General features: G+C 38.9%; 2 protein-coding genes across 3 annotated transcripts; one reads left to right on the top strand and one right to left on the bottom strand.

Moving 5' to 3' along the window:
- The first annotated feature begins 12,792 nt into the window (after window positions 1–12,792).
- LOC121884724 (lipid droplet assembly factor 1-like) lies at window positions 12,793–16,275 on the top strand. 2 transcript variants are annotated; one of them, XM_042393696.1, is made up of 5 exons: window positions 12,793–12,913; window positions 13,179–13,277; window positions 13,432–13,600; window positions 13,706–13,851; window positions 14,148–16,275. In XM_042393696.1, the coding sequence occupies exons 2-5, from the start codon at window positions 13,179–13,181 to the stop codon at window positions 14,208–14,210; spliced, it is 477 nt and encodes a 158-aa protein (XP_042249630.1). In that variant the 5' UTR covers window positions 12,793–12,913; the 3' UTR covers window positions 14,211–16,275. The 2 variants fall into 2 exon arrangements, with proteins under 2 accessions (XP_042249630.1, XP_042249631.1); XM_042393697.1 differs by having other exon boundaries at window positions 13,174–13,277.
- Window positions 15,410–21,504, bottom strand: kdelr2a (KDEL endoplasmic reticulum protein retention receptor 2a). The gene is made up of 5 exons (XM_042393695.1): window positions 21,226–21,504; window positions 18,785–18,885; window positions 18,526–18,684; window positions 18,131–18,383; window positions 15,410–16,794 (listed from the first exon to the last, which is right to left on the bottom strand). The coding sequence occupies exons 1-5, from the start codon at window positions 21,314–21,316 to the stop codon at window positions 16,760–16,762; spliced, it is 639 nt and encodes a 212-aa protein (XP_042249629.1). The 5' UTR covers window positions 21,317–21,504; the 3' UTR covers window positions 15,410–16,759.
- Between the last annotated feature and the right edge of the window lie 1,161 nt (window positions 21,505–22,665).

The raw sequence follows: 22,665 nt of genomic DNA, 5'->3' as shown, positions 1-22,665 counted from the left end.
AGGTCACTCTACTTTCACTGTAATATAAAGTAGGTCTATCTGATAAATGTCCTGTCAGTCCGTAACTGTCTCTCATGTGCAGTTTATGCAACAGACAAGGAGAGATGCAGGGAGAGAAAAGTAGAAAATGTGGCGTTGAATAGAGATGGAAGGATAGAGAGAAATAGCGGTGGATGACAAGGCAGAGGCAGCGTGTGTTTCTGCATGTGTGTGTGTGTGTGTGCTTACTGGCAGGTCTTAGCAGTGTGTTGCTGCAGTGATAAAGATGGATGAGCCTGTCTGCTGCTGCTGTGATTGGGCTGCTGCTGATTGTGAGTGCGTGCGCACACGAGTGTGTACATGCGAAGATTTATTTATTTATTTATTCAGACTTTTGGCTGGTGTGCGCAAACAGAAGAAGGTGTTTTAAAAAAGTACAAAAGATGCATCTTCTGTCTTCTGAGCAACATTTATCAAGGCTATTTACTGTATGTGTCTGTCTATATCCGAAGTGGGGACTATAAATCACGACACGGAGGACAAGAGTCTGCAGGTTTGTGCTCTCACCAAACACTAGAAACATTCTTTTTCTGGTCATTTCTGTCTCAAATATAGTTTTAACAAGTGACAACATTTATCAGTTAAAGTTAGCAATTATATTTCACCAAAGGATGTCTTTTAAATGTACCCAATGACATTCAATAAATAAGTGACAACAAAAGCAATTATAATCACACAGTGCCAACCTATTTTACACAAATTTCACTGTTTTCCACTCATATTTGTATGATACTGTGAAATACAGCAAGTGTGTGAAATATAAATTGTCTTCCGAGCTGCAAGGCATATAATTAGGGCTCATCAAATTTTGAATAATAAAATGAATGACGGCTATATTCCATTTAACTGCAATTTTCAGGGTCCTTGTATTGTGCATCTGGCTCACTGTCACATTGTCATGACTTACTGGGATGCTTGAATATAACGGAGCCATCATTAATGTTATTATCAACAATATTAACCTGTGCTTTTCCTGTTATGACAAGTCAATATATCTGCTGTGAAAAAGGCCTATTCAGAGAGCTTGTTTATTAAACCATACTGTGTCTCTATTAACTGAGGTCATGTAGCTCCAGTTTAATTGTTGGTACAACAGTTTTCAACAAGTGAGTATTTTTTCTGTGATGAAAGAATAAGTAAGAAAGCTTTTCTGAGCTGTAGTGACTGTTGATTTAGTCGAGGATCTGGTTCAGATTAGAGCTATTTTGAGGCCATTGCTAGTATAAGAGCTTCCTATGTTCACAGAAAACTGTCTGTGTGTAAGCTAGGATACAAACTGTTTATGAGCTCTGCCTCTAATTCCACATAAAATCCCTGAGACTTTGAATGAGATCTGTGTGATCGATGGTATCACGAGCAGCGCTGAGATCAAGGAGGACCAGGATGGAGCGCTGTCCAGTGCTAACAGCTTGACTGTAAGTTAATTTTTTTTACGACTTTAGAAAGAAAAAGGAGATTTGATACCTCTTAGGGCTGACTTTCCTTATCATGGACCAGTAAACCTTGTCTATAAAGAGCTGCAGAGTTGGGTCTTGATTCTCAGTGTAATAAGTGTCATGTTACTGTAATATAAAAAAATTGCTCAACAGAGCTTTAACAAAGAACTTAAAAAGACTCTGTCTGAGCAGGATACCGAGTCTTTAATGGTGGAAGATTTCTAAAACAATTTATGGATTCAAATAAAGTTCCAGGATTATGATGATGATCATTTACACACCTGGCAAAATAATTTGCTCTTGCAAAGTCTTCACTGCAGCATTATATTGTATCATAAGATCCTTCGGTTATAGATGAAACACTTTAAGATTCATGCTTTTTCTACTTGAGCTCAGCCAGTTTGCCCTCTCTTTTAATTGCTCCAGTACCTCCGTTTAACCTTGAGGAGAAATTATGAGAAGCTGTTCAAATGTTGAAATCACAGACTGCTAATGCGACATAAAGTATATTTGCAAGAGGGTAGACTACAATAACAGCAGCACCTGTGTTATAAAATCCAATAAGTGACCCTGAAAGAACTACTACTGTATGAATGGTAATGACACACACACATCCACCATCATATGAATAGATATTTCAAAGAACCAATTGAACACTGGTATGCTCAATGTTAAAGACTACTATGAATGGAAAACACTACTATGAATGCCTTATCAGGAGACTTATGCCTTTTGCATGTTCAGTGTAACAGTTATTACGTATGTACAGTAGTATGTTGTAAAATATTTTTGTATAATGTTTTTATACTCAAATATAAAACACTAATATACTGTAATACTAACAAAAATGTTTTTGTTTTTTCCCAAAATACTGTATACATCCCAACAAACACAAAGTTGTGTGTGTAAATTGTTTTACATACAAAACAAATAATAGAAGATATACTTTATACAGTAAAAAAAAACTAAAATTAGACTGCATCCTGTCTTCTGTTTCGGTCTGGCCACAGCACCTCATCAACATTGCAGGCAATGTTCTCCCTGGCCAAGCAGTGGGGGAAGTATCGCCTAGCATGGCAAATCCAGCCCTGAAAAGCTTCTGCAGCTATATCTGCACATGCATCTTCCATAGTTTGCAGAAGAGGTACATGAGCATGGAGATTGCAGTCATAAACCTTCCAACTTTAGGCAGAAAAAAATTCCTCAATCTGATTGAGAAATGGAGAATATGGTGGGAGATAAACTACTGAAAAGCATGGGTGGTCAGTGGACCAGTTGTGGACCAGAGCAACACGGTGAAAACTTACATTGTCCCAGATGACAACATACCTGGGCTGCTCTGGGCCATCTGGTCTGGTTGAATGAGAATGTTGTGCGGCGTGTCCAGGAATGTGATGAGACGGGCAGTGTCGTAGGGGCCAAGGGTGGCACAGTGATGGATGACGCTGTGGTGGTTAATGGCTGCGCACGTAGTGATGTTCCCTCCTTGCTGGCAAGGGACTTCGACAGTGGCACGCTGGCCGATGACATTCCTTCCCCTTCCTCGTCTTTTTGCAAGGTTGAAACCAACCTCATCTGTGAAGATCAATTCAAGCTCGACTGCAGCTGCATCTAGATCAAGAACTCTCTGAAACAGTCAACATAACAATATCAGAAATAGACCTAGAGTGGTCAATATTGTGAAGTGCAAAACATTGGGATTACAATACTGTAATATGTCTATACAGTGCTGATAGTGTGCATCAATTACAGGAATATATAGGACTTACTTGCACATAGTCATAGCGCAATTCTTTGAGTCTTTCTGTGTTCCTTTCAAAAGGCAGCCTGTAGACCTGTTTCATCCTCATCTGGTTTTTGCACATGACAAGGTCCAGTGTTGTGATCATTGTGTCTCAACTCAGAATTAGCAACTGAGCTTATTTTATCTGTGGTGTAGGTTTCAGTGACTACTGGCTCCATGCACACTCTCTCTAAAATACTCAACTACTCAACACTAGAACTCAACAATAACGATGTATTGTTATTATAATCAGGCCAAGTGTTTGAGATTTGGAATAAAAATGAATGAAATAAAACAGAAAAACTGAGGAAGATGGCAGCGTTCTTTTTTTTTGTGACGCACCTGTATGAGTTTAACTTCTACAAACATAAAAGTGCAGTAATATTACAAAGAATTGATTCTTAATCAAGTCTCTCCACGCACAGATCATCGACCGACACAACAAAAGACATCCGTAACAATTTAAACCTGCAAAATTACATTCACAAGAGCGTCACACTAGGGCCTCTTTCTGACTGGGACTGAAGCTGGTGGAAATTAAACCTTAAGAGGGACAAAATTATACTTGTGTATGATGACGCCTCAAAGCTGTTCTTTACCAGGGACAGTGGGTTAAAGTGACTCAGGCAAGAAAGCATCGTTCAGTATTGTTTCAGGTCGCATAATGTCCTAAAACACAACATGTTCTCTTCTACTTCTTCAACCCCAAGCTCTACAAACCCACAGAAGTGTATTTCAGTTTCTAGTTGAGCACATTTCCACTGGTACAAAATATGTGCAGCTGAATTTTGGAGTCTTGGGTCTAAATATTTCACTTGGTGTAGCATTATTCAGTGAAGAGCTGGGAGGAACCAGTGGTTACAGAATATATACTGTATATGATACTGTCAGACAGTGTGGAAAAAGATGATTTTTAAAACTTAAAGCAGCTATAATCAATATTTGTATATTAATAATGCATCAAATGACTATGCATGTAAAAGGTGTTGCTCAAAGTGAAAAACCCACAGAAAATCATCACCTGACTCTGCACCTCAGCTTTACAATGCATTTTAGCATCTGTCAACTTATTGTTTTGGTTTCCTGGCCCATAGCTTCACTGTTTTGGTTCTATATGCAGCCGGCAGCTATTTCCTGAGAAAAAGCTCTGATAAACCCACTGAGAAACTATAAGTCAGTAGCTAGCAGGTGAGCTTAGCGGAGCGTTTAGCAGCTAAGGGTTCACATATTTACCTCAGAACTCAGTAAGGAGAGTGAATATTAGGCTTCCATTCATCAAATAGACACAACCATGGTTACATTAAAGGACAAGTGCACAAGTCTTTCCTAAAATAATAGTCAGGTGCTGTTCATACTGACCATTAGAGGATCCCCTCCAAATGTGCTTACACTGTAAGTGATGGGGGACAAACTCTACTGTATGTTTATCTTAAGATAATACAAGGCTTAGTAAGTCAAATAAAGAGTATACCTTCCACACTTTTTCACAGTCTTTTTTGTAAAAAAACAAAAAAAAATCCCTTTTTTTCATTTTTCATTTATCCTTTATTTAACCAGGTAAAAAGTCTCATTGAGATTGAAATCTCTTTTTTCAAGAGTGATCTGACCAAGAGGGCGGCATAAACACTGTTACAACAATAAACACACATAAACAGACAAATACAACTGCCACACATCACAGATGAGTGAAAAGAATATCCAGATTGATATGCCATACATGATTATGGACAAAATCAGGACAAGTTTTTGGTGTCATGACATTGAGTTTCAGCTTAAACCTGCTGAAGTAAACAATAGTTCACACTTGAATTTAGATACAGGGATTTTCACCACTTTAATCCTATCTGTAATAAAACCTGATCCCTAGCACAGAAATGTGGTTCTGTGCACAAATGTGGTGCTTTAGAGTGTGAGAACAAAGGGTCAGTAGTTTTAGGTTTTAGAAAGCTTCCCCCATTTCTGAGCAATTAGTTTGTGGGTAGATACATACATTTCCAATTACCAATTAATGTCAGCTAAAGGGAAATAAATGAAAGGGAGAAAAAATGGGGAGTTTACCGATGGGTTGGAACTCAGGACTTAAGAGATCATCCCAACTTGAGTCCAGCTTGTTCTTAAACCAGTTAAGATTTGTATGATTGCACTGTGGTGCATTGCATCATATTTAAAACTTCAGCTGATGATTTCTATAAATACAGTAAATCCATAAATCTGTTCACCTTGGTACAGTATGCATTTTTATAGGCACCAGTAATTGTTGTAAAATTGTAACAGATTATTTAAAATTCATGGAGGTAAAAACTGTTTCCCATCACAAGTCAAAGGCGCTAATGCTTTGCAGCCATTTTGTGCTATTTTACCAACAAACCTGCTGAGCCCCTCTCCTGTGATAGAGAGAGATGATGAATCCATGCTAATCCCCCTTTCATCATACCTTGCCCATCTCCCCAGCTACCTCGCCTCTGGCTGTGAATACCTGCCTGTTTAATGTATTACCCGCTGAGCAAACCCCCTCTGCTTTCATCTAGCTAACCACACCACCTTGATGTTGGAGTAGTGCTTAATTCAGGGTGGTTAGAGCTTCAAACAAACTGCAACTCCAAACAACTACAGACACAAAAGGTCACCTGTGAAGTTGACGCCTGTAGTAGGCGTGCGTTTTTTGTCTGTCCATGTGTGCAACTGTGCGGTTGAGATATTATGCACATGCACCTGACAAATTTGTTAATGTTTGCATCATAAAAGATTTTCTAAACAATGACAGAGCACAGTGCCGCTCAGTTTGATCTGAGGATATTCCACCATGCGGTGCACTGCAGAAGCTCTAAAGCCACATGAAATATGGCAAAACAAACCTGCACTGCTGCATGAATTCCTCCCCTTGGTTCAAAACAATGAAGTAAAGTTTAATGAGGGAACCCAGCAGCTGACATTATAACTGTGACGCATGGACAGAGGAGACTCTTCCTGCTTTCCGCGGGGACACATTGTGAAGTGAGGGAGAAAACAAAAGGATGGCCACAGCTTTAATGAGACAGAGGAACTCCTCTTGCAGCCCCATGTTGCCACCCTTATTCATCATCTCTCTTTATTCTCCTCCTCCCTCCTCTAGTCAAGAGGTCTCCACCAGGTCAGACTCGCACAAAGGTGCAGCAAATAATGGATGAGGATGTATTACTCCACCATCACCTTTCTTTAATGATGACCTCTCCAACCAGTCCTCCTCCTCCTCCTCCTCCTTCTTGTTATTCTCTTCTTTCCTGAGGAGCTGTCACTAATCCTGCATCAGCTTTTAGCCCTCTCCCTCTTTAATCATAACTCAAATAGTGTATAAAAATGCAAAAGCACCAAAAACAAAATGGCAGCAACAGCAATCCATCAAAATACTGGAGCTGAGAAGGAAACTGCATATCTGATGAGGAGTAGAAGCAACGCAACACGACAACGTTTTGCTGATCAGGTCCATTTTTCTTTGAGGCACTGTTTTTCAAACTGTAAACCCAGTGACCCAACTTTTGAGCATTTCCATACTCCTTTGTTATTCAAAGACACCTCATAGATTTTGCATCGAATTGATGAAGAAGTTTGTTTTCTGATAGACTGCAGCGGTGATGTGATGAATTCCGGTCGGTGCTGTTCATTATAATTGAATGTGGGAAACATGCTGATTAAATATTGCAAATTCAATCACTGTCCATAATGAAGTGGATGATAAACCAAAGCCTGATGTTGGGATTTATCAACAGTGAAGCAAACATGTGAATCTTACTTTTTGTGAGTATATGGGTGCATTTCATTTGATGTGATGAGTGTGCTCAAACATACAGTATCTTATCACCAATAATGAAGAGCATCATTCTCAAATTGCTTAATCGTGTCAGACCAGATCATGCCTCCCCACTGTGTACTCTGCAGCTGTGCTGTAAGGACTCATATCCATTAAAGCAACAATACAACATTGTAATAATACTCAATTTTAATTAAAGGTCCTGCATTCACTTTTTCACTCAAGTAAAAGTAAATACACTTTCATTTCAAAAGTAAATGTACATGCCCTCTGTGACTGACTATATTATTATTACACAGTTAGTTTGTTAATACTGATGCATCAATGTAAAAGCAGCATTCTTCTGTTGTAGCTGGTTGAGGTGGAGCTGATTTTACCTGCATTATTTACACATCCAAAGGGTCACAAGATAATTCTGAGGGGTTGTCAAATGACTAATGGGGTAAGAAAGAAGAAAAAACAAAGTCCCGCCACACAAAATTGTATTCATTTTTTCAGGCTTTTCTGCTTTTTTTGTGAAATATTACATAATTTGACTAGTGACATACGACCCCGCCCTGCTTTTTTGTAAGTGTTCATTAGCCAAAAAGTTAAATCTCAATCTTATCTGTCAGGTAATGTTGTGAAGTATAAAGTACAATATTTGCCTCTGAAATGCAGTTCAAGTATAAAATAGCACAAAATTAAAAACCTCAAAACTGTACTTTATTACACTACCTGAATAAATGCACTTAGTTACTTTCCACCACTGGTACTACAGTGATGCTGCTGTTGTTGTTGTTGACTTTTGAGAGACTGACCAGGGCTCTGACTCCATCCTGTGCAGCGCCCTTTACCACCCTCCAGGGAGCTCCCTTTGAGCCTCTGTCTCTCCCCAGTTGGCGGACAGGAACCGAAAATGCCCCCCTTCATCTGGCAAAATGACAACCACTGACAATGAGGACTATCCTATTTGACACAGGGCAGACTCTAAAGACATTTTTTATTCTCCTGTGGCCAGCTGTTGGCTGAACACTCCTCTGCAACTTCAAAGAGAGGTGAACAAAGTGGATACTGGGAGAAAGGGGAGGTGGTTAGAGAAAGACAGCTTGATGATGGAGAGGTGTGGGTATCTGAGGTGACAAGCCAAAAGGAGAAAAAAGCAGCAGGTCCCTTTCATTTGCTCATAAAATACAGCAGGCTGCAGACTCACTGACTGCAGAGTGTCAGTGAGGGGTGGACGTCAATAATGTAACACATGATATAATTTTGGAAGCCACACAAGAGGTGGACATGCATCAGTTCACATGGCACCGCAGGAGATTTCCTGCTATTTTATGCTCTTCGTCGCTCCTCCTCTCGCAGTGATTAGTTTTTACAATCAGCGCATGCAAATTGGAATTTGCTGACAGCCCATCAATCACATTCTGGCTGCAATCTGTTGAGCGGCTCGGCACGTGCCAGTAGACATATCGTACGGTCAATTTTCTCTCAGACACTCAAATATATCTCTGCACCACAGGTATATGGGACACATTAAGAACATTCAATTTTCATCACGTAGAGATCAAGTAGGGAAGCAGGCTGCTTGTCACATGAAGACACATCAGGGGCCATTGAACAACTCTGTTACTTTCAGCTGTCTTATTTTGTTCTAAAAACATGTTTTTGAAACATGTTTTGTGAGGAACATTTAAGATTTGTATCACATGATTCATGAGGTCAAAATCCATGTGTGCTCATTCAGGTTGAAACATATATTATAGGGATAAAATTGTATCATGGTTTTATCATACTTAGCTAGTTGTGAAATATTTTAAAACCCAAATGAAGTGTGAAAAATGATCACGGCAGATCATGACGGATAAAATCAAGTTCAGTTCTTTTAGCGGCTTAGTCAGATACATTCAATTGATTCAATTTCTTTTGCATGATTTAATGATACCATAATGTTAATACACACACACACACACACACACACACACACACACACGCACACGCACACACATAGATAGATAGATAGATAGATAGATAGATAGATAGATAGATAGATAGATAGATATTTAATTTTCTGGACTTACACATTTTTAGCAGCAAAAGATGAAAGCTGAGTCCCAACTGCATACAACACACTAATTCTAAGTAGGTTGTGAGTATGTAGTCTGCTCAGACTAAAAATCAACAACATTCAGTCCTTCACTATTACACTATTACACTACACAGCTGCAAAAAAAATTATATGGTGGTCAAAGAGTTAGAAAAACTTCTCGATTCCTTTTTGTGAAGTTTAAGTGGCAGTATCATTCCAAAGTCTCCAAAGTTTCATTTGCATATGCGATGTATCGTTTCCTTTTAGTGCAAAACTGTAAAGTATGTATACTATACAATCGGGAGAAATGCAAAGGGTCGCAAGATGATTAAAAGAAGAGGAAAGCAGTAAAAAAATGGATTTGTGCAACCCACTGTTAGGTTTATTACTTTGGACTGTCCTCTTATCTTTTTTCTTTTTTCTTCTTTTAATTCTTTGGGACTAAATAAATAAAACACAGGAGAAATAAATCAGTCTTTGATTGAACCGGTTGCACTAGTAGACTTATGCAACCAATGCGGAGGCAAGTTGATGGGAAGGGTTGGGAACCACTGCTGTACAGAATAATAACTTAAAAAGCAGTATGATATTTCTTATATAGTAAATACTGCATACAATTGTGGAATTAATTAGTGTTTCACAGACGACAGTGGCCAGATGTGACAGATGATGAAGCCTTTCACCATCAACTAAGATGTACTGATGAACATCCAGCAGCCAGCCAGGCCTTGTTATCAAGAGAAGCAGTGGGTTGATGTGTTAGTCAGCAGTCAGTCAGCTCTGCTCCAACTAGGCTACAGTGAAGTACAGTGAGACAAGTGGGAGTTTCCACTATGAGGTGTATGATCTGATGTGGAGGAAGCATGAAAAAAAATAAAAGTACAAAGGGACAGCAATAGTTGTGCTTAAATGTTGGGGATGCCTTGTTGTGTGCGCACAAATACACAAACTGCACATACACACACAGCTCACTCCTCTGTGAAACCTGGTTCAGTGAGTTCATTGAGTTCATTGTGTTTAGCAGTCTGGAGAGGTGGATGCAGTCTCTCACCAAATTCTCTCCCCGTACTCAATACAAAAAGAGTGTGATTAATTAGTATGGCCAGCAGCTAGAAAGGGTCCAAATAAGTTGTCATCACTGGTCCCCAGGGTGTCTCTTTGGTGTAGTTCAAAACAGATCACACTGCCATTTCCCTCACTATGACCTCACAGTTATGTGCCCACATTTATTTAATGCTATCCAAAACTCAAGGGGCCATAGTTAATTTGTGGGTGGCGGTGGCAAGACCAGCAATTCATATCTTTGATTGAGGAAGTAATCAGCTGTGGTGGTGAAGTTTGGTCATTTAATATTCTGATCAGTCTCCGTCTTCGCAGAGAAATCTCACTGCTGCCATCTAACAGCAGCACAGAGCAGAAGGGGAGAAAGTGTGGTCATTATTTTTAAGGAGTCATTTCAGTCTGACAGCTGTGAAGCAAACTGGGAACCCCCTCTACTGGATCTCTGGAGAACTACTTTTGTGATTTTCCTCACAACAAACCAGTCCAGCAGCACTTTAACGATCATGCAAATGCAACATCTTTGTATTATGTGTCCACTAGATGCTCTAGAGGTCTTATTTATTACAAAAAAGTGCTTAATTGATTATTCAATCATTGGCTAAAGAAAGAGGAACACTTCGGTCATCCCAATTTTAGAGATGTCCGAGAGAAAATAAGAGTGAGAGCTTTCTGGACCGCACAAACAAATCATTTGATAATTCATCACCTGTCCAATAAAGACAATTGGTGGTTTATGGCTCAATTAGGCAGAAGCAGGAAGGCTGGCCACCAAATCCATCATAATTAGTGACAGTGGTCCTTTAATGACAGTGAATAATATGTCAGAAGCGGAGGACAGGATATGTGATGGTAGGGGCGGTAATATACTTGAGAATTAGAAGAGGTGATGTAGACATGCAGCGCTCCCATCGACGGGCAACAAAGTGGGAAACTGTCAAAAATCGATTCCTGGCTGAGTTACTTTGTGATCAAAATCTACAGTGTTGAGACATCAACACTGCATAGTATAAAACTGCCTTATGATATCGCATACAGATCTATCACAACAAACATTTTCTCGCTGATATTGCAGCAAGAATAAGTACAAACAAAGTAAGTATTCATTTTAAATAAGTTGATATCATCTATTTTTTCAAGTCTCTCTCCACTCAAAAAGCTTTGGTTATTGTTACTTAACTTGGATGTTTGAGCTTCACTTTACAGAATGATGTAGTGCAGAGTTTGACACTGGAAGGTTGTTTTCACATTAATCTGCTTAAGGGGCAAAGTTTATGTGCTCACCTTAAATCTGAGTTAAAGGTGTGTACTTACGAGCAGGATGTGAGACATCAAAACTAGTTTGGAAGCCAATCCTGGTCCAGTATGCAACTTACACAAGTGTGATGTGGAAACTTGAAGCCTCCAGTGCACAAAGAATGAGAATGGACTTTACAGTGAGGTAGGAGACATCTTGTGTCCAGCTGTTAATCTTTTTGAATTAAAAATATTTGCATATTCATAGATTCTGGATTTTTCAGTGAGGGAGGAGGAGTAGATGTAATCTTAAGGATTTTAACAATTTTTTTGTGGGAAAAAATATGTAAGATGCAAATTATAGAGTATTTTTTATATCTTAAAACATGTCAAGAGGGGATCTTCAAAGTATTCACCAACAGTGTTGCATTGGTATGAACATCTGTAAGAGAGTAAGTGAGTGAATAAACTTTATTTATATAGCGCCTTTTAACACCAGAGTTACAAGGTGCTTCACAAAATACAATGCCACAAAATATAGGTGCAATTTCAGCATGCATACAGATGGGTGACAAATTAAAGGAAAAACCAACATAAAGTGTGCTAGTAAGGTATGATCCACCACAGCTTTAATGCACCTTGGCATTGATTCTATGAGTCTCTGAACTCTTCTGGAGGGATGAACACCATTCTTCCAAAAGATCTTCCCTCATTTGGTGTTTTGATGATGATGGTAGTGAGCGCTGTCTGCTCCATCCGCCCAAAATCTCCCATATGTGTTCAACTGGGTTGAGATCTGGTGACTGTGAAGGTCATAGTATATGATTCACAACATTTTCATACTCATCAAACCATTCAGTGAGCCCTCGTGCCCTGTGGATGTGAGCATTGTCATCCTGGAAGAGACCACTTCCATCAGGATAGAAATGTTTCATCATAGGATAAAGGTGATGACTCAGAACAACTTTGTATTGATTTGCAGTAACCCTTCCCTCTAAGGGGACAAGTGGACCCAAACCATGCCAGCAAAATGCGTCCCACAGCATAACAGAGCCACCAGATCCCTTCACTGTAGGGGTCAAAAATTCAGACCTGTACCTGTCCCTTATGAGGCACCATCCTTTATCAGAGGATACCACATATTTCCTGAACTGGAGATGCAATCTGTCCTATTGCTATAGGGTATATTTCATATAAATGTGATATTCCACACATCAATAAAACAATATGTTTGGGGAAAGTAAATCCTCCCACACCAAAATGACTTCAACTGCATTCTTATGATGCAGTACATTTGGCGAACAGTAGATGGGAGCAATAACATCAACAAGCCTTTCAGAGTCTCTCTGCCAGAAACTCAGAAGAGGAAGAGGGAGGAGGAAGAAAGAGAAGAAGAGGGTGTGTTATTTAAAAGGGTGTGTTGCTGTTGTTTTGCTGTGAGTGTTTGAGACAACTCTACGAGAGACGTGATCTGAGAATCAAACCAACTTTACTACATTGCTCAGGTGTGTATTTGTCATCTCAACTTTGTCATATGATTCCAGAAACATACCATTTCAGTTTTAAAGTAATTTATGGTGGTAGTACGTGACAAGTGAACTCTAGCACAGTTAACTTCAGGACTGAGAGCTGGTCTTAAGTTACAGACACTGTTTCTTGAGTGAATTCAGTCTATATACTTAGAACTGTAATTTAAATGAAGTATTTTAACCTCAGTAGTGTGATTTTACCAGTCAGGCTGACTCATGTTCTGGTTCTCGGTCAGGTCAGATGAGTGTGGAGATGCAGGACAGCAGCAATGTGATCAAGTTTCAGCAGTTGTGGGGAAGCTGGACCACCCAGTTTAACTACCTTTACGATGACCCCAAGGTAACCTGAAACTGAACATCTGCATCCTTAGGTTTTGTCTTTTACATGTTTGCTTTTCCATCAGCGAATCAGACAGGAACAATCCCCCCCCACCCCCCCCCCCCCCCAGCTACCTGACACTGACAGCTGCATTTTGTCTCTCTCTGTTTAACAGGTAGCACTTCTGATGAAGACAAGAATGGGACAGTACCTCAGCTGTCATCCTTTCTTAGCTCTGACAGTGTTGGTGTTCAGCGTCATGGCTGCACTGCCTGTTGGACTTTTCCTCACTTTTGCTCTTGTTACCATTGTTATCTCAGCAGTAGGATTTGTTTTCTTTGAGGGTAGGTGTAATCCTCTGCTTGGTGGTGTTTCATGATCTGCACCTGACTGAACTTTTTGCAGGCACAAACATTTTATTTCTTTTTATTTCTCCTTCTCATGTTCAGGGTTCCTGTTGTTTGTCGGAGGGTTGACTCTGCTGACCGTGCTCTCCGGCCTTGCCTTCTTCTCCGTCCTGGTTTCATGCTTCTTTAATGTTTTTTATATCATCATCTCTAATATCCACAACCACTATAACCCACATCTGAAAAAGGTAATGTACTGTAGAATCAGCAAGAGTTGTTTGGTGACTGAAGAGAAAATGATTGCACACTAAGCTCCAATTATTTTATTGTATCACTGAAGTTTTGACCACACTTTCATTTTTAAGGTATATTCAAGTATCAACTGTATCATTATCAATAATATAATGTCATCAAACAGAGTTAAAAATACATTTAAGTGTATGTATATTTAACTCTGTACCTGGCAGACTGTGACTTGTGTCACGAGGAGCTATTATTTTCCCACATTGTATTAATTTTCTTCTCTGATTTTTATTCCTGCCAGGGAGGTAAAGTCCACGGGAAGGAGAATGGGTGTGAAACTTCATCAGCAAAGGAAACGCAGTAGCTTGTTTCTTCTTCTTCTAAATCAGCACTACTGAACCTTGGTTGTTAGGATTCAGGGATACAGACCCTTGAATGTATGGCGACGGCTTGAATCTGGGATCTGCTGTTACAACAGATTGTCTGAGCGCAAGACCTCCCCAATGTTATTATATTTCTAAATATTATTGCTAACTTTACATGAGGTATCATTATTTATTGTGCGAAATTGTGCAAAAGCATGGCACACCTAATCTGTCAACTGCTTTCTTACAGGAGACATAACTTATTTAGGTAAAATAATGTATTTCTGAATATGAGGGATGGGAGTATAAATTATTGGAACCAAAGATTTACTTGAAGAAAAGTAGAAAATGTTGACTCGATGAACATTACACTACAGTATATGACAGCAAGCCTGAAAATGCCTGGTATATGTTGTGTATGCACATTAGGCAATACAAATGCACTACAACACAAATGTTACGTTTATATTCGCTGTTACCTGAAAAGAATGCAATATTGTTGATTTGTAATGCAGCTTTGAATAAAAGCTCATCTGGATGAACATTTGTTCTGGTCTGCTGCCCAAACAATGATCTTGGTTTTAAAATGCAAGTGGATCCAATACAATGTATTCTTGGTGTTGGCTCAATATCTGCACAACTACTAACTGCAAAAATATGTTGTATGGGACACGTCATTTATCAATATGGTATAATTACTTAAATTTTTTCCTCATGAGAGAATATCCCATGTTTTACAGGAAAGTCTGGGGAAGAGTCGTCTATCTTTAGTATGTATTTTGGTTGTCAGTTGGCCAACAATAATCTTTTATTGTTGTAGAGTCACTTTATTATGGTTAGTATGATTTTAGCATCTGTTTTAGTCTGCATTTGCATCTTTTTTTTCCTTCAGAACAAAAGGTTTTATCAGCACAGAGGTGTAGGATGATATAGTGTGGAGCATGTTTATATCTGTTTTGTATATGCAGTACGTATGTATGCTGGGATAAACACATGTTGAGGCAAAGGAATTTGAGTACTGAATATGGTTGTGTGTATGAGTATTGTCCCTGATGTTTAGTTTTGCTGTTGCCTTAAAAAAATAAAGTGAAAAACAAAATGAACTTTTCTAAGCACCGAATACTTAGTACAGACACAGTAAAACTGCTTCTTGTCTGTGCTTGCATGGTTTCAATAATTACACAGTGACACTGAAGCGTGATTCTCTTAAAATCTTTAATGGAGGTGATATCATGCAAAAAAAAAAGACAAAAAGTTGAAACAATCGTTTAGGAATGGCTAATTTGAAAAAGTTAAACAACAGGCCTTTAAACTGAACAGAAATGCACCCATTGAGCACCATGATCACCGATTATTGAGCAACTTAACTACTAAATGTCAAATCTGTTTAATTTTTCACACCCCAGACAAACAGTTAACAACTGAAATGTTACAACTGGTCAAAGCGTGAGAGGATTCTCTTACCAAATATCTGCACACTTTTCATCCCGGTGCAGGAAATGTCATCATTATTCAGTCATTATTGCTTTACTCTGACGTCAATGATTTCAACCATCAGTTAACTGGCAAGCTATTACTGAAAGGTGTTCAGGCTTTTGTTACTGGGGTGCAATAGCAAAAGAACAAAGTTTGTGCTCTATCTACATCCAGAATGTGATGTAGCATTATGTTACAATTGTATGAAATTTATATTGAAGCTGCAGAACATTTTAGTTTCATCAAAACAGTATGCTGAGGAAAAAAAAAGATCAGTATACACATGAAAAGGTTAATTCCAAATGAGATACCTAACATTTGAAAATATTGACAGCTGTGACAAAATGATTGTTGTATTTTATGAGTTACCTCTTAAACTCAAGATGAAATTATAAATCTTTTTTTTGAAGAGTCTATTTTTAGATGAGAGTATGTTTAAAATGTTGTCTTCAGCAATTTTATAAAGCAATATTTTTTAAAAATTGATGTACGTTGGCCTCTTTAAATGTTTCCAAGATAGGATACATGTATTACAGTATATGCATACAATTATCTAGACAAAATTAAATCCAAAAAGTAAAAAAAAAATACTGTACTGTGAGAAACTGGACATAATCCTCATCAGGCACTCAGATACATTTCTCTTTTACGTCATTCTTTAATAAGACTGTACATTTGTGCATTTCATTACCGAGTCAAACAAGGTTCTTCTCAGAGTCAACCCTATTTATGACATTGTAAAAAAAAAATATAAGAAATAAAAAAAAATAAGCGTATACACCTCACATGTAGAAAAAAAAGCCTTTTCTCCTATTTGAACAGCAATGAAAAGAAGTTTAAGGCAAGATGCTGAACACAGAAATCCAAAGGTTGACCCGCGATGATCTTTGTTCAGCTCTGGTGTTTGTTGGCATTTACCAGTTCCATCAGCAATCATCAAGAAGACTAGTGTTTTTCCCCGTTAGTTGGTTCTCTGTCTCAGGCATCCTTTGCAAATAAGGTCACGAGATTCCATGATGTCATCTCCACACCCCCTGAGTCTGCTGGGAGTCGCCGTCTCCTTCAGTACTTTTTACGCCGGCAGGCTCAGCTTCTTGCCTTTCAACACTAAAAGGTCAAACATTAAAGTTAGTCGACAGGTAGGAACCATTGAATCGAGTGCTGTCATCCCTGAGTCTGTGTACGTTCACGCTGCAATACTTGAGCCACTTTCTGCCTCATTTATACTACTTTGCATCTGAAACTGTTTCCATTTTCTGGAGGCTTTTGAAGGAACACTCCATGATTTGTGTTCAGAATAAAGTCAACCAAACAACCATCAAGTCAATGAAGTGCAAAAGATGATTTTCTTTTGATGAAAGAGACATAAAACTGACTGTGCTGAAGTGCCTATATAGAGATAAACTGCACCCTGTAACTGTCCAACATGGCAACAAGTTGTGATGGGATTGAAATAATCGTTTTAGTCAAGAAAAATGCCAAATTTTTGCTGGTTGCAGCATGTCAACTGTGATATGATGCTTTACGGTGTCATACATGATAATGAACTAAATATCTTTGGATTTTGGACTATTGATCAAAAAAAGCAAGACATCTGAAGACATCACCATGGGCTCTAAGAAATTATAACATGCATTTTTACTGTTTTCTAACATTTTATAGACAAAACGATTAATCGAGAAAATAATTGGCAGAAAATGAAAATAATCATTCGTTGCTGCCCTTGATTTTTGTCATCTTACTCACAAGCATCTTATTAATGCAACTTCACTGTTAGAAATAGGAGATTAATTCCCAGTCTAGGTTTTGTGGAGGAAAAAAAAAATGGATTCTGAAGTTCAGCTGGAGCTAATAGGAGGCTTCAGCTGTCAGAGTTGGATAAATCAATCCGTTTAGTACAAAATTCCCTTTGTGTGTTTCCTAGGACTGAGTTTCTTTGCAGAGCTTCAGCAGAGGGATAGCAGAACAAAGAGGGAATTCTGTACTAAAAAGACTGTAACTTTGGAAAATAGGAAATACCCAGCTGATTCAAGAAACTCAAGAGAAATGACGCCTCATATTAGCTTCGGCTGAACATTAGCGGAAAATTCTGCACAGAGCGAGGACTGTGGATTTTATCGCCCATCTCTTATACTGTCGTCATACCAGGAAGGGAATACAACTCTAGGCTTTTTGTTGCAGCCAAATAAGAAAACAAAATACATGGAAATGTGTTTGATTTGTAAGGGAAGTGTCGTCATAAAATTTTTTATGATCACGATATAGGACACTTTGTTTCCCAGGTGTACAGTATTGAGCTCTCTGCCGATGCTCACAGCTACTTAAAAGCTACATCTCTTCCTTCCTTAGTTGCATCTGTGTAATAATTTGGTGCTCACTTGCTATTTCATCTTCATATCACTCATAAATAAAATGATCAAATGCCATGATGGACAACACCCACCTTTGGTGACATAAAGGTAGAAGAAGTCACAGTAGAGGACAGTCTGGACAACACCGGCCACGATGGCGATCATGTCAAAGAAGCCCTCAAAGTAGAAACGCCAGATCCAGTTGAAGAGATAGAGCGCCCGATACAGGCCCAGGCAGAACAGGTAGTGGGTGGTGATCGTCTCTGCCTCTCCGGTCTTGCTGATCATGAAGAGCTGGGGAAGGATTGCCACTGACTCCAGGTAGATGGAGAAAGTCCACAGGATCTGACGGCACATAAGTTATATGTACAATTAATTCTGAAAGTTAAACTATTCATGTTAATAAAGGGACTGTGTATTCTCATAGTGGTTCACTAATCAATAAATTATGTCACGCTTTGACAACAATTCAGGAGGGTGAACCCACCTCTAGGAGAGAAAAGTCGTGGTTGATGAGAACAGCAAGACCCCCGACAGGAACAACCAGGAACTCCACTCTGAAACTGTCATGGTTGCCATCGTAGGTGGCCCTGAACTTCGCATAGATCAGGTAGACTGTGGCATATGCACAGCCGATGTAGATCACCTGGTAAACAACACGGAAAAACTCATCATTCAGTGGACTGGGAGAGAAATATGGGATCTGTATGAAAGGGTCAGGGCTGAGACGTGAACTGGTGTCTCACCTTCATGCATGTGTTGTAGAGGGAGATGAAGGAGGTGAGCAGATCCAAGTAACGTGTGGTGAACACGATGGCAAACAGGATTTGGCTCTTTCCAGAGATACCTTTAAACAAAACATCAAGACAAGTTACTGTTTAGATCCAGATGCCAGTAACACACCAATGTGAACATCAGCATCACAACAGCTTCACTTAACATGAGCTCTAGATAACCATGAATCATATAATGCTTCTCCTTACTGAACAGTGCCACCTCCTGGACGCTTTGAATATCATAATGAATATCTATGTGGAAAATCTCAGAGGCACATTTTCCCTTTTGGACTTAATTTAAGAGATAAATAATGAAGATGCATGTATGGAGCATTCAATTTAAATACAAAAGCTGACGATATCTATGATGTCATCAGAAATGTACACCAAACATCATAAGGCAGCATTTAAAGACAAGAAGAGGAGTGTACAGGTTTCTCTTAACATCTGTATTTATGACCTGATCACAATCAAATATGGGCATTAAATTATTACTTTAAGTCAAGAGGAAGTTACAAGCAGAGACTGGCATCCCTCTCAGGACCCAGAATCTAAACACTTTAACCTTATAACACTCTGGTTTGGGGTTCGAACCTGCCAGAATTTTCCGTGTTGAGTCCAAGGTGTACCCCTGGTCCCTGTCTAATGCATACTGTACCAGACACCAGCAACCCTGACAAGGGATGATCAGGTCCTCGTTCACAAGGAGACACACTTTTGCCTTTGCTTTGACCTTTTCTTGCATCATATTGTCTACAACTGACTGCATCATCCTCTTTTATCATCTCTCGACTCTTCTCCCTCTGTGAAAATCTTATCCTTTACTGGCCTGTTGTGTGCATGTGTAGTCTGTCTCCTTTCCAGGTTTTTGTGGTATATAAGGGGGTTTGAGGATCCTGATGTCTTTCTCTGATCCATATCCTTCATTTACAGTACCAGTCAAAAGTTTGGACACGCTTTCTCATTCAAGTGAATGGGAAAGTGTGTTCAAACTTTTGACTGATACTGTATGTTTGCACTTTATTTACCTAACATTGTCAATCTGTTTCTCCATACTGTAAATTTACTATTGCTATTTCAGTCTGCTCTGTATGTGTGACATGTATTGCATGTCTCTCTGCCCTGGAGGAAGAATCTCTCCTTTGTTGCTCTTTCTAATGTTTCCCTCTTTTCCAGTTTCCTGAAGGGATTATTTTAGTTTTTGATTATCCAAATCAAGGGTCTAAGAATAGATGTGGTAGAGATTGAAATTTGTGATTTTAGGCCATATAAACAAATAAACTTGACATACAGGAAATGGATTGATGGATTCTCAAAGACATCTTTATCCGCTGACAAAACCATCTACAACTATGTAATATCTTATCACATTAACCCTAATTACACAAACACATTACAATCTCTTAGCTGTTACCTTACATAACCCCATTTAACTTTGAACCTACACTCAACCCTGCAGCTCTGTGTGCCAATCACAGCATTTCTCTCCATTATCTAAAGTTGTTCTTGATTAACAACACAGTAATATTACAATACAAATAACAGAAATTAAAATAAAAAATACACAAATATAACTCTAAAAAGCGAACAGGCTATATTGCAAACCAACTTAAATCATCTGGCAATGTTGTCCACAATGTTTCTCAAGGGATGAAATGTCTTTCTCCACATAACCTAAAGTGTCATCCAATACTGTTCCCTCTTATCGTGAGACAAGACTGTACACAAAAGATCACTGTTAACTATACGATGAAGCACCATTAGTACACATCTAATGCACGTTTGTTAGTAAACACGTTTATTGGAGTTACAAACATCGAGCGTGGTGCAAAGTTGTGACTCGTGTAGTTACGTAGCGCCTTCTAGAACGCCACGTCAGAAGCCAGACCAAAAAAATCGAGCACCAAACCGCAGATTAGTAGAGCAAGAGCACATGGATCGCTGATGTGTAGCATGTACTGCTTTATAAGTTGCTCAGTTATTAAATAGTAGGAATATAACTACATATCCCCCCAACTCGTAGGTTTAGCTGACATAAGTTAACATAAGTTAGTTAACTCACATTCACTGGAAAGTCCCATAAAAATGAAAATTATTGCCACTGATTTTAATATTTGAGTAATTGTTAGATATTTCCGGTAAATACTAAAAGCAGACTGCTGCTCCAAGTGATAACAGTGTAGACAGCAGTCTCTAGCTTCGCCCACAGCCTGCTAACGCTTATTAGCCAGTGGCTCGGATGAATGAGTAACTTAGGAAATGAGAAACGTTAGCATTTAGCTAGCTACCTCACAGCTTCCTGGGTAACAATTAACAAAAGTAACACACGCGTTTTAACTGTTAAAAAGAAAACGCTCAATAATAACATTATGAAAAGCATATGTAAGTAAAAAAATATAGCTACAGCTCACCTGCACACGACCTGCTTTTCCATATTTTGAGCAGCAGGATGATGATAGCAGCCAAATGAGAGAGGTCCCCTGTCAGTCTGAACACGTTCATTGTTGCTAAATGAATGAATAGACACAGCTAGGAGGCTCACACAGATGACCTTTTTTTGCTCTAAAGCAGTACTGTAAGTTACAGTTAATGTTGAATGCTTCTCCTGCTCCACTTGGTGGAAAACCGGGCTGCGGGACTCCCAGGATTGAAGATATGGCGAGAGTGCAGGTCGACGTGGAAGGGGGCGTCACAAAACACACAGACGGATTTGGATTGGATTAAAACTTGATTGACAGCGCGCAATGTCCCGCCTCAAGCGTGCTGAGCAAAGAGGGGCTAGAAACTTGAGCTCTGGGTAAATGAGACATTATTACACTGGGTGGGTCCAGTGCTTCAACATTTAACAATATTTCTGACATTAACACCACATAAAACGACTCTTTGTACTGTGAAAAGGTGTGTTTTTGTGTTGTCAACATAATGTACGTGGGTATTAAAACTACAGATATTTGTTAGGCCTATATGATATTATTATATATCACTGGGTTATTATCAGTGGTGGAATGTAACTAAGTACATTTACTCAAGCACTGTACTTAAGTACAATTTTGATGAACTTGTACTTCACTTTAGTGTTTCCATTTTATGCTACTTTGTACTAATACTAAACTAAGCTACTAAATAGCTGACGTGTACTGTTATCAACCTGGACTTTACATTTCACATCCCTCTTTTAATCCCTGCACAAGTCACTTTCATATATTTCATCAAACTGGACATAACATGGTACATTGCATTCAACCTCTACTGTTACATAATTTAACCATTTATTGCACGTCACATTTAATTTTTGCTCGTGTCACCATTTCTTGGTCCGTGGCGCAGTCCATATTTCCTTTGCACAGTCAATATTTAATTTAAAGTTTTATATCTTGTTATTATTCCATTCTACAAATAGATTTCAAATTTAATTTTAGTTCGAATTTGTTTATTTTATCATTTCATTATTATTATTACCTTACTCTTGTTATGTTTTTATTCTTCTATGTGGCGTTTGTGGGAGAAAACACCAAGACAAATTCTTTGTCTGCTTGCATACCAGGCTATTAAACAGATTCTGATTCTGAAATATTGTATTTTTTACTCCATTAAATTTATTTCACAGACATTTCAGATGTCTTTGAGTTGTTAACAGTTCCAGCAAACTGATTTTTCTCAGATGACACTGCCATTGTGGGGTGTTTGGAGGGTGGCCAGGAGGAGGAGCACAGGGGCCTGATTTGTAAAGTTGTGTGACTCATTCAACCCCACTGTGTAGAGGAGGGATACAGGAGGTCATTCCTGCTGGGTGCTATCAGACTTTATAACTGATCTGCCTTTGCCAGGCCTGCTGACATCGAACTGCTCAT

This window comes from Thunnus maccoyii, chromosome 18 (genome assembly GCF_910596095.1).
Source record: "Thunnus maccoyii chromosome 18, fThuMac1.1, whole genome shotgun sequence".
Lineage (NCBI taxonomy): Eukaryota > Metazoa > Chordata > Actinopteri > Scombriformes > Scombridae > Thunnus > Thunnus maccoyii.
The sequence above is the reverse complement of the archived record's forward strand: the minus strand, read 5'-3'. Positions and strand labels throughout refer to the sequence as shown.

What these genes read in the sequence shown, in the direction of transcription:
- LOC121884724 (XM_042393696.1), top strand. Translation starts at nt 13,179, where the DNA reads ATGAGTGTGGAGATGCAGGACAGCAGCAATGTGATCAAGTTTCAGCAG. An exon ending in AGGATTTGTTTTCTTTGAGG is followed by an intron (nt 13,601 to 13,705) that starts GTAGGTGTAATC and finishes TCTCATGTTCAG; the next exon opens with GGTTCCTGTTGTTTGTCGGA. An exon ending in ATAACCCACATCTGAAAAAG is followed by an intron (nt 13,852 to 14,147) that starts GTAATGTACTGT and finishes TATTCCTGCCAG; the next exon opens with GGAGGTAAAGTCCACGGGAA.
- kdelr2a (XM_042393695.1), bottom strand. Translation starts at nt 21,316, where the DNA reads ATGAACGTGTTCAGACTGACAGGGGACCTCTCTCATTTGGCTGCTATC. An exon ending in TCTACAACACATGCATGAAG is followed by an intron (nt 18,685 to 18,784) that starts GTGAGACACCAG and finishes GTTGTTTACCAG; the next exon opens with GTGATCTACATCGGCTGTGC. An exon ending in ACGACTTTTCTCTCCTAGAG is followed by an intron (nt 18,384 to 18,525) that starts GTGGGTTCACCC and finishes ATGTGCCGTCAG; the next exon opens with ATCCTGTGGACTTTCTCCAT.